At 40.8% G+C, this 14,013-nt stretch overlaps 2 protein-coding genes across 3 annotated transcripts in view; both read right to left on the reverse strand.

Moving 5' to 3' along the window:
- Positions 1–236: 236 nt before the first annotated feature.
- Positions 237–7,837, reverse strand: LOC133632611 (zinc finger protein 260-like). The gene is made up of 2 exons (XM_062025124.1): positions 7,407–7,837; positions 237–2,188 (listed from the first exon to the last, which is right to left on the reverse strand). Exons 1-2 carry the CDS (start codon positions 7,588–7,590, stop codon positions 813–815), a joined length of 1,560 nt encoding a protein of 519 aa, XP_061881108.1. The 5' UTR covers positions 7,591–7,837; the 3' UTR covers positions 237–812.
- A 2,404-nt stretch (positions 7,838–10,241) lies between these two features.
- The window catches only part of LOC133632610 (zinc finger protein OZF-like), a 13,050-nt gene continuing 9,278 nt past the window's right edge, over positions 10,242–14,013 (reverse strand). The window contains exon 2 of one of the 2 annotated variants that reach the window (XM_062025123.1): positions 10,242–12,429. In XM_062025123.1, the coding sequence (XP_061881107.1) occupies positions 11,054–12,382 (1,329 nt within the window). In that variant the 5' untranslated portion in view covers positions 12,383–12,429 and the 3' untranslated portion in view covers positions 10,242–11,053. The remainder of the gene's footprint in view (positions 12,430–14,013) is intronic. The other variant, XM_062025122.1, reaches the window with a different exon arrangement.

Consider the following 14,013-nt stretch of genomic DNA (forward strand, 5'->3'; position numbering starts at 1 on the left):
GAAGTCTGCTATAATATTTAATATGTTAAGTTTTACTAAAAAACATCAGCTTCAAATATAATTCATCGGCCTCCTTCACTGCTAATAATTGGAATCACATGTCTTTTACATCACATGACACCCATTTTTTGGGTGTTATAGAACAGTATCAAGGTCAGTTTAAGGTCAAATTTGAGGAAAAACTGGTGTTTAAACAGCGATATAATGTTTAAATAATTGTAATATTTTAGGGACTTTCCAGTCTGTATATAAGGTGAACCACAGTAGAGTCAGCACTTACAAAGATAGTAAATTATCTCAGGTTGGGTGTTGATCCTCAAAAAGTGTCAGTCTTGGGTCTACTGGATCTTAGTCCCGCCTTTGATCCAGTAGATCACCTCATTCTTTGAAATAGACTCAAACACCTGCTGGTACTGTTCACAAGTGGTTCAATTCCTATCACTCAGACACAATATTCTTGCTAAGTATGGATACAAGCACATCACATGTGGTGTCTCTCAAGGATCTATGTTAGGTCCTCTTGTTTTTAATATTTACATGCTTCCACTTGGCAGTGTCATCATGGGACACGTAATTAATTTCCACAGTCAAACGAAAGCTTCCGCTTGCACATTTTCAAGGACAATTGTACATAAATATACATACATACATACATACACATACAAGCAGTGGTCTAGCAAATCTAATCGATAAATGTTAAAATCATACTAACAAGATTGTGTTCCGCACACAATGATGTCACACATGTCACATGTGCTGATGTTAGAAAGTCAAAGTTAAAGTTTTGACAGCTTATTTCAAATCCTGCATCTTCATTTGCTGCTGCTGTTCTCACCAGCACACGTGTGTTTCTTAAACTGGTACTTATATGAGAATTTTTCATCACACACACTGCAACTCAACACTTTCTCTCCGGTATGTGTTCTTGTGTGTGTCATCAAATTTCCTTTCTGAGTGAATCTCTTATTACAAACTAAACACATGAAGGGTTTGTCTCCGGTGTGCGTTCTCATGTGTAATTTCAGATCGCTGTTTTGTATAAAACCTTTGCCGCAGACCGAACATTTGAAAGGTTTGTTTCCGGCGTGGATTTTTGTGTGTAATTTCAAATCGAATTTCCGCACGAAACCTTTCCCACAAACCGAACAGATGAAAGGTTTTTCCCCAGTGTGCATTCTCATGTGTCCCGTCAAGTGTTGCTTGAGAGGGAATCTTTTATTACAAACTGAACACAGGAATGGTTTTTCTCCAGTGTGCATTCTCATGTGTACTTTCAAATGTTGCTTTAGAGGGAATCTTTTACTACAAACTGAGCACAGGAATGGTTTTTCTCCCGTGTGTATTCTTGTGTGTATTTTCAAACTTGCCTTTCGTGAGAAGCTTTTACTGCAAACTGAGCACCTGAATGGTTTTTCTCCAGTGTGCGTTCTCGTGTGTGTTTTCAGATGACCACGGTGATTAAACGTTTTGTCACAGTAAGAGCACTTCAAGTGTTTGTTGTCAGAGTGACATGTCATGTCAGCTTTAGAGTCTTCATCATCAGTGTCATTATCTTCTTCATCATCAGTGTCAGGAGAGTGTGACGTTATGTCGTCACTATCTGATAGTGGAGCGAAGAGCTTGTCTGCTTGTGATCCTCCACAGTGGTCTCCATCAGCTTCTGTTGTCATGTGTGGAGTTGGAGGCTCCGCCTCTCCCTTCTCCTCACCTTCACCCTCATCATCTTCACTCTTCACAATGACAACGGTCAATGGCATCTTGGTGACATCAACCTCCTCCAGTCCTTCAAGATGCTCTTCGTCTTGACTCACGCTGTGTTCCTCCTCTTCTTTATTTTGAGGGGGTTTGTGGCTCATCCTCTTAATTTTTAAGGTAGATGGGCTGTGACTTTTTGTCTTTGACATAGGGGAATCTGGCACCTCATCTTCCTCCTCTTTAATGTGAGGGTGCTGTGGCTCATCATCTTCTTCTTTAATTTGCTGGGATTGTGGCTCCTCCCCTTCTCCCTTAATATGCTGGGGCAGTGGCTCCTCATCTTCCTCTTTAATGTGAATGAGGTGTGGCTCCTCAATGTCCTCTTTAAGTTGTGGGTACTCCTCATCCTCCTTAGTTTGCGCTGGCTGTGCCTCTTCCTGCTCCATCCTGGAAGACCACTCCTGCTGCTCAGGAAGATTTTCTTCAAAGCCGTCTACCGGAGACAAGAAAAAAAAAAAACGCTTTAGAAAAGTCCAGCTTTAGTCAATTGAATAAGACCTTGTCCTTCACCAGTACATGTTCTGATAATGTGTTGTCATGAAAAAAGACAACATAACCTTAGCAGTAAAGCCTTACATACAAAGAAGACAGCTGCTTGTACACCCCAAGGACACAACAGAACAGGACAAAAATAAATCAGACATGATTTACGAAATCCCCTTGCAAATCTTGCAAGAAATCAACTGTGGGAGAAACAAAGGAACATTCAAGAGAAAAAAGAAAGCAGAACAACCAAAAACAAAAATCAAATAAGGAAACCCTCAAAAGGGACACGAAGGAGCCATTTTTGCTAAGTTTGGGCTTATTTAAATTTGCTTTGGTTTGGTGAGCTATATTCCCTTTGACCTTTTTGAAGAGCATGGGTGCCCACACCTTTTTTTGCAGGCGAGCTACTTTTCAATGGACCAAGTGGAGGGGATCTACCTCATTCATATTTATCATTTATATTGATTTATTTATGAAAGAGAGGTTTTTGTTAACAAGTTAAAGGTGTTTAATGATAATACAAGCATGTTTACCATTCCTTTCTTTCATGAAGACAAGAATATAAGTTGGTGTATGACCTGATTCTAATGACTTGCATTGATTGGAATCAGACAGTAGTGATGATAACGTCCACATTTTCAAAGGAAGGAGAAAAAAAGTCCTCCTTTCCGTCCAATACCACTTGAAAGTGGTTGCTTTTTGCCATCTTATTTGTCCAGCTTCCATACTCCTTTTTATACGCTCTTTCAAACGTTCTTGTAATCTGACAATATTTTCGGTATATTAGATGAGTTAGTGGTCAGGGGTCAGGTGACCCTTCTGAAGAAGACTGCAGATGACAGTCAAAACATGTCAGGTAAAGATTCCATCTAATCACACAAACTATTCTCCCCTCTCCTCTCAGACAGGAGACTACGGTCCATCCAGACCCACACCTCCCGCCACCTGAACAGTTTTTCCCCCTCGGCCATCAGGCACATGAACAATAACAAGATCTGATAGCTCAGTTACAGCTCATGTTATTCTATTCTGTGTTATATGTTGCACGATTGCACCAAGTAGAATTCCTAGTTTGTGAACCCGTTCTCAAACACTGGCAATAAAAACTATTGTGATTCTGATTCTAATATACCGAAAATATTGTCTGATTACAAGAACATTTGAAAGAGGATATGAATAAGAAGGCATAATGAACTTTTTTGAGCATCCTTTTTATACACTTTACAAGAAACACATTGGCGGCAAACTCCGTAGCTTGCTAGCTTGTGGGCGCTAGCTTTCTGAGACTCTTATTTTGTCAGCGCAGGCAGGATAAAGCAGCGCTTTTATTGTGCGGTCAGTCTTTAGAGTTTTGACAGCAGGTACGGCGCGGAAGTCTGTTGAAATAAAAAGTGTTTCTCGCCTTCCTGTCGGTCGTTTTTTCTTAATAATGATCTGGCAGCAGCCAGCGTCATCTCACAAGACCCTCGGGTGCCGTGAATGTCAATCAAGTGACGAAAGTGACGTCTTGGTGAAGATTGATGATCGATCATTTTTAGGTCTATTTTTTTTATGCCTGGCTGGCGATCCACCGGCCGCTAGCTCGCCATCCACGTAATGGGCACCCCTGGTTTAGAAGAACACTGGAAACATTACATAACTGCTGTTGTATGCTCTTATCATTAATCACACTTCCATAGTCAGTCAGAGGCCAAGAGTAGGGTTGCAAAGGGGTGAAAGGTTTCCGGTAAATTTCTGGAAATTTACCACGGGAAGTTAAGCTCGGGAAGTTTGGAAATATTGACAATTTTTGGATTATTCAAAGTTGGACACCGTCCATTGGAATTAATGGGAATATATGGGAATGAATGGGGAATTACAATAATGATATATTATTGGGCACTTGTCTATATGCTGCTGCATCTTTGTGGCATTTTTGACGTAGCTCTTTGCACAGTATTTGCAAATGTACACAGCCTTTCCGCCTACATTGGTTGGGGTGAAATGTCTCCACACTTAAGATGGTGTACGTGGCATTATTCTGTTTGTATTTATTCATTCTTGTAAAACACTAATGCAACGCCACACACAGATATAAATAGTCAGCTAAACAATTGGAGTAGTCTTTAAAAATATTTTACTGATGGACAAATGAATAGAAATAGGCTACATTTGATTTTGGCTTATTACGATCATAAAAAAAATATAAAAATGATTAACATGCATGCAAACATCCGAGCCTTTCATATGATATCAAGAGTCTTCAGATTTGACAACAGAGATACCAGAGCAAGATCTGACAAGCTTGCCCCCATCAGGGATGTCTGGGACAGATGGGTGCAGCTCCTTCCACTGATGTTCAACCCAGGGCCAGAGGTGACAGTGGATGAACGTCTTGTCCCTTTCCCAGGACAATACATACCCAGTAAGCCAGGGAAGTACGGCTTAAAAATCTGGGCAGCCTGTGATGCAAAAACCAGCTATGCCTGGAATCTACAGATTTACACAGGCAAAGCTACTAGTGGCATCCCTGACAAAAACCAAGGAAAATGTGTGGTCCTTGATATAACTACTGGACTGCAGGGTCACAATATCACTTGTGACAATTTCTTTACCAGCTATGACCTTGGACAATAACTTCTCAGGAGGAAACTTACCATGGTGGGCACAGTGAAGAAAAATAAACCTGAGCTGCCTGCTGAAATCTTGCAGGTGAAGGACAAGGCTCCGCTTTTCTCAAAGTTTGCTTTTACAGACACCACCACTGTTGTCTCTATTGTCCCCCCAAAAAAACGGAATGTGATACTAATGTCTATTCTTCACAAATATGCAGCTGTGTCATCAGGAAGTGACAAAAAGCCCACAATTATCCTCAACTATAACAAAAACAAAGGAGAAGTGGACAACCTGACTGCCACTTACACTTGCCAGCGAATGACTAGGAGATGGCCAATGGTTGTGTTTTACAACATCCTCGATATGTCTGCATGTAATACATTTGTGTTGTTGACCCACATCCACCAAGGGTGGACCTCAACCAAAAAAAACAAGCGGAGAATGTTTCTTGAGGAGCTGGGAAATTCCCTTGTCAAGCCACACATTGAGCAAAGGGTACGGGTGCCCCGAGACCCAGACACTGCAGCCTTGGTCAGACAGCTGCAGAGCTCGCCTAGCACTCCGTCCACTTCATCAGCACCACAAAGAGCATCCGCGCCAGCATCCTCCTCAGCCAGCTCTGCCTCAACACCAACTAGAACAGACATTGCCACAACCCCACTCAGGCCACCTGATTCTAAAAGAAAGAGGTGCCAGGTCTGCCCAAGCAGAAAGGACAGAAAGACAAACGTATTGTGCTTCAACTGCAAGAAATATCTCTGCAAAGAACACACTAAAAGTGTCACTTTTTGCCACACATGCATCTAAACACACATACATACACATGCAAGTTCTTGCACACAGAGACTTTTACTCTGATTTTGTTTTTTATTAGTTTTGGAACTAGTAATTTATTTCTATTGGTTTGATTTGCTTGATTGGTTGTTTGACCTTGCAAATCTATATTTTGTGTTATGACTTGTTCTGCTTTTCATTTTGTGTTTGTATTAAAGTTCTGTTCCTGAAAAAAATACTTTTTAGCCTATTTCTTGAAGTAAATATATATGGGTCGAAATTGACCCGTCACACCATACATGTTACTATAGTTAAAATTATTAAAATGAAAAAATAAATAAAACACATTTATTCAAGAGATGTGTTCTAATACCCCTCAGTAATAGTCAGGTAACACAACAACCTTTTATTTATTAATACGATTCTCTTGAGGTTCATTTTACCATTTTTTAAATTGAAATCGAGGGATATACTGACAAAAAAAAGGCCCAATGGCTCACAACAAAAATATTAAAACTAAAGATGTCCGATAATGGCTTTTTTGCCGATATCCCGATATTGTCCAACTCTTAATTACCGATTCCGATATCAACCGATACCGATATATACAGCCGTGGAATTAACACATTATTATGCCTAATTTTGTTGTGATGCCCCGCTGGATGCATTAAACAATGTAACAAGGTATTCCAAAATAAATCAACTCAAGTTATGGAAAAAAAGGCCAACATGGCACTGCCATTTTTATTACTGAAGTCACAAAGTGCATTATTTTTTTAACATGCCTCAAAACAGCAGCTTGGAATTTGGAACATGCTCTCCCTGAGAGAGCATGAGGAGGTAGAGGTGGGCGGCATTGGGGTTTTGGGTAGGGGGTAGCGGGGGGGTGTATATTGTAGCGTCCCGGAAGAGTTAGTGCTGCAAGGGGTTCTGGGTATTTGTTCTGTTGTGTTTATGTTGTGTTACGGTGCGGATGTTCTCCCGAAATGTGTTTGTCAGTCTTGTTTGGTGTGGGTTCACAGTGTGGCGCATCTTTGTAACAGTGTTAAAGTTGTTTATACGGCCACCCTCAGTGTGACCTGTATGGCTGTTGACCAAGTATGCATTGCATTCACTTGTGTGTGTGAAAAGCCGTAGATATTGTGTAACTGTGCCGGCACGCAAAGGCAGTGCCTTTAAGGTTTATTGGCGCTCTGTACTTCTCTCTACGTCCGTGTACACAGCGGCGTTTTAAAAAGTCATAAATGTTACTTTTTGAAACCGATACCGATAATTTTGAAACCGATACCGATAATTTGAAACCGATACCGATAATTTCCGATATTACATTTTAAAGCATTTATCGGCCGATAATAATCAGCAGCCCGATATTATCGGACATCTCTAATTAAAACCAATATTTTCATGGATAAGGATGCCTAACAAGGTAACCAAGAGATGAGATACAAGTTGGACGATAGATAATTGTTTTTAGTGTATTTTACAGCTGATTTAAGACATGGGTCAAAACCGACCCGTTGATTGATTGAGACTTTTATTAGTAGGTTGCACAGTGAAGTACATATTCCGTATAAATGACCACTAAATGGTAACACCCGAATAAGTTTTTCAACTTGTTTAAGTCGGGGTCCACTTAAATTGATTCATGATACAGATATATACTATCATAACATAAGAGATGGTAACATAAAGCTAACCGAGGCCTCAGAGATTTTACCACGCGAGGACTGCAGTCGACATATCTCTGCTAACAAATATAAAGTTAGTAAACATGTGAGAGTAAGAAGTAAACAAACCTGTTCTCGGCAGCTTCTTGAAAACAGCGTCCAGTAGTTGACGTTGTCGCTCCTTCTCCTCTTTTGTTCGGGAAAGTTCATCTTCGTACTCTGCTATCGTTCTTTCCAACACTACAAATATTTCTTCCACAGCCTCATTTAGTCGCTGATTCACCAACACTCTCAACATTTGTACATTACACATTTTCTCTGATTAGCGATGTGTTGACAACTTCCGCGGCTAGCACGCTAAGCTAACTAGCGAGCTAAGCTAACTAGTGAGCTAAGCTAGCCTGAAAAGCTTCAGTTCACCGAGGCGAGTTTATCCTGACACGAAAAAATTTACAAAATGGAGTTAGTCGTGCGATAAACAAATAAGTAGAAAGCTATAAATGCAGGAATGACCACAAACATAGAGACCACACTATGTTGCTCGTCTCTACACGAGTGCTCCGTCTACCGGAAGCGGCTCAGTAGGCGCATGCGCAAGGACGACGTACTTCTGTTTAGTGTTTGGCGTTCTTAATGGTGCATTACCGCCACCTACTGCTCCGGAGTGTGGGTCAGACACGACAATCTCATCCCCAGTGCACAAACACCTGAAACAATATGTCAATAAAACGAAACAACTCAACTGTTACAGGCATAGACGGGGCCAGCTATGTTTGGGGGTCCTGTATGTAATAATGAGAGAGGTCGGTTTTTTTCTTTCAAATATCTGCAACAAACATGGCATCACACTCAAGAAAAAACACAAGTTTACAATCTAATCCCCAGTGCACAACAACTTGAAACAATGTCAAAATAATATAAATAATTAAACAATTCTTCACCCAGTCCTCCAGACTGCGACCTCTCCAGAAATGATCCCTGACCACCTGGTGTCCTCTGGGTCAAAACAGAGAAGCAGCAGGTCAACTGGTCTAAACAGGATACATGTATGCACAAGCTAGAGTATAGAAGTGAGTTTTAAGACGGGACTTGATTGCTTCTACTGAGCGAACGTCTCAAACTATTGGTGGTAGAACATTCCAGAGTTTTGGAGCCCCAATAGAAAACACTCCATAGCCTTCGGGCTTTTTTGAGGAGCTCAGAGGGTCACTAATAAGCCCACGTTTTTGGAACCTAAATTTCCGTACCGAACATTAGGTACAATACAATCAGCAAGATGGCGCTAAACCCTTTAGTTATCCATCCATCCATTTTCTACCGCTTATTCCCTTCGGGGTCGCGGGGGGCGCTGGAGCCTATCTCAGCTACAATCGGACGGAAGGCGGGGTACCCTTTAGTTTTATATATATATATATATATATATATATATATATACATATACACACGTTAGGTCAGGAAAAAACACAGAGACTATATGACATCCCTACAAGCCTGTTTCGCAGGTTTCCCTGCAGGGATGATATAGCCTCTTGTGGTATAATCCGCTCTACCCCGGTATTGAGCACTGTATAATGGATAAACCACAGAAACCTCGACACATATATATATATATACACTACCGTTCAAAAGTTTGGGGTCACATTAAAATGTCCTTATTTTTCAATGAAGATAACTTTAAACTAGTCTTAACTTTAAAGAAATACACTCTATACATTGCTAATGTGGTAAATGACTATTCTAGCTGCAAATGTCTGGTTTTTGGTGCAATATCTACATAGGTGTATAGAGGCCCATTTCCAGCAACTATCACTCCAGTGTTCTAATGGTACAATGTGTTTGCTAATTGTCTCAGAAGGCTAATTGATGATTAGAAAACCCTTGTGCAATCATGTTCACACATCTGAAAACAGTTTAACTCGTTACAGAAGCTACAAAACTTCCTTTGAGCAGATTGAGTTTCTGGAGCATCACATTTGTGGGTTCAATTAAACGCTCAAAATGGCCAGAAAAAGAGAACTTTCATCTGAAACGCGACAGTCTATTCTTGTTCTTAGAAATGAAGGCTATTCCACAAGATTGTTTGGGTGACCCCAAACTTTTGAACGGTAGTGTATATATATATGTGTGTGTATATAAAGGTATATACAGTATAGGCGTAATATGATCAAACTTTTTTGTCCTTGTCCAAAGTCTAGCAGCCACATTTTGTACCAACTGCATTCCTTTATTGCTGGACACGGAGGGACCAGAATATAAGACGTCACAGTAAACAAGACGAGAAGTAAAAAAATGCATGTATAATGATCTCGGCGTTATTGGTTGGCAAAATGGGACATATTTGATCAATATTAGGGAGATGTAGGCAAATTATGTGGTTGCTGTGCTAATACAAAAAGTCCACAAAAAATAAGGTGTAAAAAACCCAATACATAAAATACATTGAGAGCACAGAGCTGATGCAACCAGCTACCATTTCAGCAGCGCCGTTTCTACATACAGCTACAAAAGTCAAACCCAAAAATGAGCAATAAATAATATAAATGTTGCACATACGATTGCATCACGGAAACAAACCAAAAGACCATTTCAACATCCACACACACCACAGTGGCCTCAAGCCATCGGCCGCCAGATTTGGAGGTGGGCAGCACGGCCACAGACAGGAACAGATTGCTGACTCCGTCCCAGGCTGCCCACTAGCCAATGTTGCCATCTGTCAATATCAACTATCAACACTTGTGTATTGGAGTATTTTCACCCATCACAGTTGACGTTATTCAGGGATAAAAAAACATTTCATTGTCTGCGTGGAATGGATACAAATTATTTCATAGATACAAAACTTCATGGAGATATTTATTTATTCAAATTTGTATACGTCTTTAGAATAGATTCTAGTTAAGTGTTGAAGTCTGCTATAATATTTAATATGTTAAGTTTTACTAAAAAACATCAGCTTCAAATATAATTCATCGGCCTCCTTCACTGCTAATAATTGGAATCACATGTCTTTTACATCACATGACACCCATTTTTTACTAAATTTGATGAGACTATTATAAACTGCTGTTATAGAACAGTATCAAGGTCAGTTTAAGGTCAAATTTGAGGAAAAACTGGTGTTTAAACAGCGATATAATGTTTAAATAAATGTAATATTTTAGAGACTTTGCAGTCTGTATATAAGGTGAACCACAGTAGAGTCAGCACTTACAAAGATAGTAAATTATCTCAGGTTGGGTGTTGATCCTCAAAAAGTGTCAGTCTTGGTTCTACTGGATCTTAGTCCCGCCTTTGATCCAGTAAATCACCTCATTCTTTGAAATATCAATCAATCAATCAATGTTTATTTATATAGACTCAAACACCTGCTGGTACTGTTCACAAGTGGTTCACTTCCTATCACTCAGACACAATATTCTTGCTAAGTATGGATACAAGCACATCACATGTGGTGTCTCTCAAGGATCTATGTTAGGTCCTCTTGTTTTTAATATTTACATGCTTCCACTTGGCAGTGTCATCATGGGACACGTAATTAATTTCCACAGTCAAACGAAAGCTTCCGCTTGCACCTTTTCAAGGACAATTGTACATAAATATACATACATACATACATACACATACAAGCAGTGGTCTAGCAAATCTAATCGATAAATGTTAAAATCATATTAACAAGATTGTGTTCCGCACACATTGATGTCACACATGTCCCATGTGCTGATGTTAGAAAGTCAAAGTTAAAGTTTTGACAGTTTATTTCAAATCCTGCATCTTCATTTGCTGCTGCTGTTCTCACCAGCACACGTGTGTTTCTTAAACTGGTACTTATATGAGAATTTTTCATCACACACACTGCAACTCAACACTTTCTCTCCGGTATGTGTTCTTGTGTGTGTCATCAAATTTCCTTTCTGAGTGAATCTCTTATTACAAACTAAACACATGAAGGGTTTGTCTCCGGTGTGCGTTCTCATGTGTAATTTCAGATCGCTGTTTTGTATAAAACCTTTGCCGCAGACCGAACATTTGAAAGGTTTGTTTCCGGCGTGGATTTTTGTGTGTAATTTCAAATCGAATTTCCGCACGAAACCTTTCCCACAAACCGAACAGATGAAAGGTTTTTCCCCAGCGTGCATTCTCATGTGTTCCGTCATGTGTTGCTTGAGTCGGAATCTTTTATTACAAACTGAACACAGGAATGGTTTTTCTCCAGTGTGCATTCTCATGTGTACTTTCAAACGTTGCTTTAGAGGGAATCTTTTACTACAAACTGAGCAGCGGAATGGTCTTTCTCCTGTGTGTATTCTTGTGTGTATTTTCAAACTTGCCTTTCGTGAGAAGCTTTTACTGCAAACTGAGCACCTGAATGGTTTTTCTCCAGTGTGCGTTCTCGTGTGTGTTTTCAGATGACCACGGTGATTAAACGTTTTGTCACAGTAAGAGCACTTCAAGTGTTTGTTGTCAGAGTGACATGTCATGTCAGCTTTAGAGTCTTCATCATCAGTGTCATCATCTTCTTCATCATCAGTGTCAGGAGAGTGTGACGTTATGTCGTCACTATCTGATAGTGGAGCGAAGAGCTTGTCTGCTTGTGATCCTCCACAGTGGTCTCCATCAGCTTCTGTTGTCATGTGTGGAGTTGGAGGCTCCGCCTCTCCCTTCTCCTCACCTTCACCCTCATCATCTTCACTCTTCACAATGACAACGGTCAATGGCATCTTGGTGACATCAACCTCCTCCAGTCCTTCAAGATGCTCTTCGTCTTGACTCATGCTGTGTTCCTCCTCTTCTTTATTTTGAGGGGGTTTGTGGCTCATCCTCTTAATTTTTAAGGTAGATGGGCTGTGACTTTTTGTCTTTGACATGGGGGAATCTGGCACCTCATCTTCCTCCTCTTTAATGTGAGGGTGCTGTGGCTCCTCATCTTCTTCTTTAATTTGCTGGGATTGTGGCTCCTCCCCTTCTCCCTTAATATGCTGGGGCAGTGGCTCCTCATCTTCCTCTTTAATGTGAATGAGGTGTGGCTCCTCAATGTCCTCTTTAAGTGGTGGGTACTCCTCATCCTCCTTAGTTTGCGCTGGCTGTGCCTCTTCCTGATCCATCCTGGAAGACCACTCCTGCTGCTCAGGAAGATTTTCTTCAAAGCCGTCTACCGGAGAAAAGAAAACAAATAAACGCTTTAGAAAAGTCCAGCTTTAGTCAATCGAATAAGACCTTGTCCTTCACCAGTACATGTTCTGATAATGTGTTGTCATGAAAAAAGACAAAATAACCTTAGCAGTAAAGCCTTACATACAAAGAAGACAGCTGCGTGTACACCCCAGGGACACAACAGAACAGGACAAAAATAAATCAAACGTGATTTACGAAATCCCCTTGCAAATCTTGCAAGAAATCAACTGTGGGAGAAACACAAAGGAACATTCAAGAGAAAAAAGAAAGCAGAACAACCAAAATCAAAAAGCAAATAAGGAAACCCTCAAAAGGGACACTAAGGTTGGGCTTATTTAAAGGCCTACTGAAAGCCACTACTACCGACCACGCAGTCTGATAGTTTATATATCAATGATGAAATCTTAACATTGCAATACATGCCAATACGGCATGTGTTGGCAACTTATAAAGTGCAATTTTAAATTTCCCGTGAAACTTCCGGTTGAAAATGTCTATGTATGATGACATATGTGCGTGACGTCGATGGTTGAAACGGAAGTATTCGGACACATTGTATCCCAATACAAACAGCTCTGTTTTCATCGCAAAATTCCACAGTATTCTGGACATCTGTGTTGGTGAATCTTTTGCAATTTGTTTAATGAACAATGGAGACTGCAAGAAGAAAGCTGTAGGTGGGATTGGTGTATTAGCGGCTGGCTGCAGCAACACAACCAGGAGGACTTTGACTTGGATAGCAGACGCGCTATCCGATGCTAGCCGCCGATCGCATCGATGATCGGGTGAAGTCCTTCGTCGCGCCGTCGATCGCTGGAACGCAGGTGAGCAGATGAGGGCTGGCGTAGGTGGAGCGCTAATGTTTTTATCATAGCTCTGACGAGGTCCCGTAGCTAAGTTAGCTTCAATGGCGTCGTTAGCAACAGCCTTGCTAGGCTTCGACAGGCGGCACAGCATTAACCGTGTAGTTACAGGTCCTGTGTTTGGTTCAGTGTCTCCTGATAGTAGTATTGTTGATCTTCTGTCTATCCTTCCAGTCAGGGGCTTATTTATTTTGTTTCTATCTGCAGTTAAGCACGATGCTATCACGTTAGCTCCGTAGCTAAAGTGCTTCACCGATGTATTGTCGTGGAGATAAAAGTCACTGTGAATGTCCATTTCGCGTTCTTGACTCTCATTTTCAAGAGGATATAGTATCCGAGGTGGTTTAAAATACAAATCCGTGATCCACAATAGAAAAAGGAGAACGTGTGGAATCCAATGAGCCCTTTTACCTAAGTTACGGTCAGAGCGAAAAAGATACGTCCTGCACTGCACTCTAGTCCTTCACTCTCACGATCCTCATCCACGTATCTTTCATCCTCGCTCAAATTAATGGGGTAATCGTCGCTTTCTCGGTTCGAATCACTCTCGCTGCTGGTGTAAACAATGGGGAAATGTGAGGAGTCCTTCAACCTGCGACGTCACGCTACTTCCGGTACAGGCAAGGCTTTTTTTTATCAGCGACCAAAAGTTGCAAACTTTATCGTCGATGTTCTTTACTAAATCCTTTCAGCAAAAA

This window comes from Entelurus aequoreus, linkage group LG17, assembly GCF_033978785.1.
Source record: "Entelurus aequoreus isolate RoL-2023_Sb linkage group LG17, RoL_Eaeq_v1.1, whole genome shotgun sequence".
In the NCBI taxonomy this organism is placed as follows: Eukaryota; Metazoa; Chordata; class Actinopteri; order Syngnathiformes; family Syngnathidae; genus Entelurus; species Entelurus aequoreus.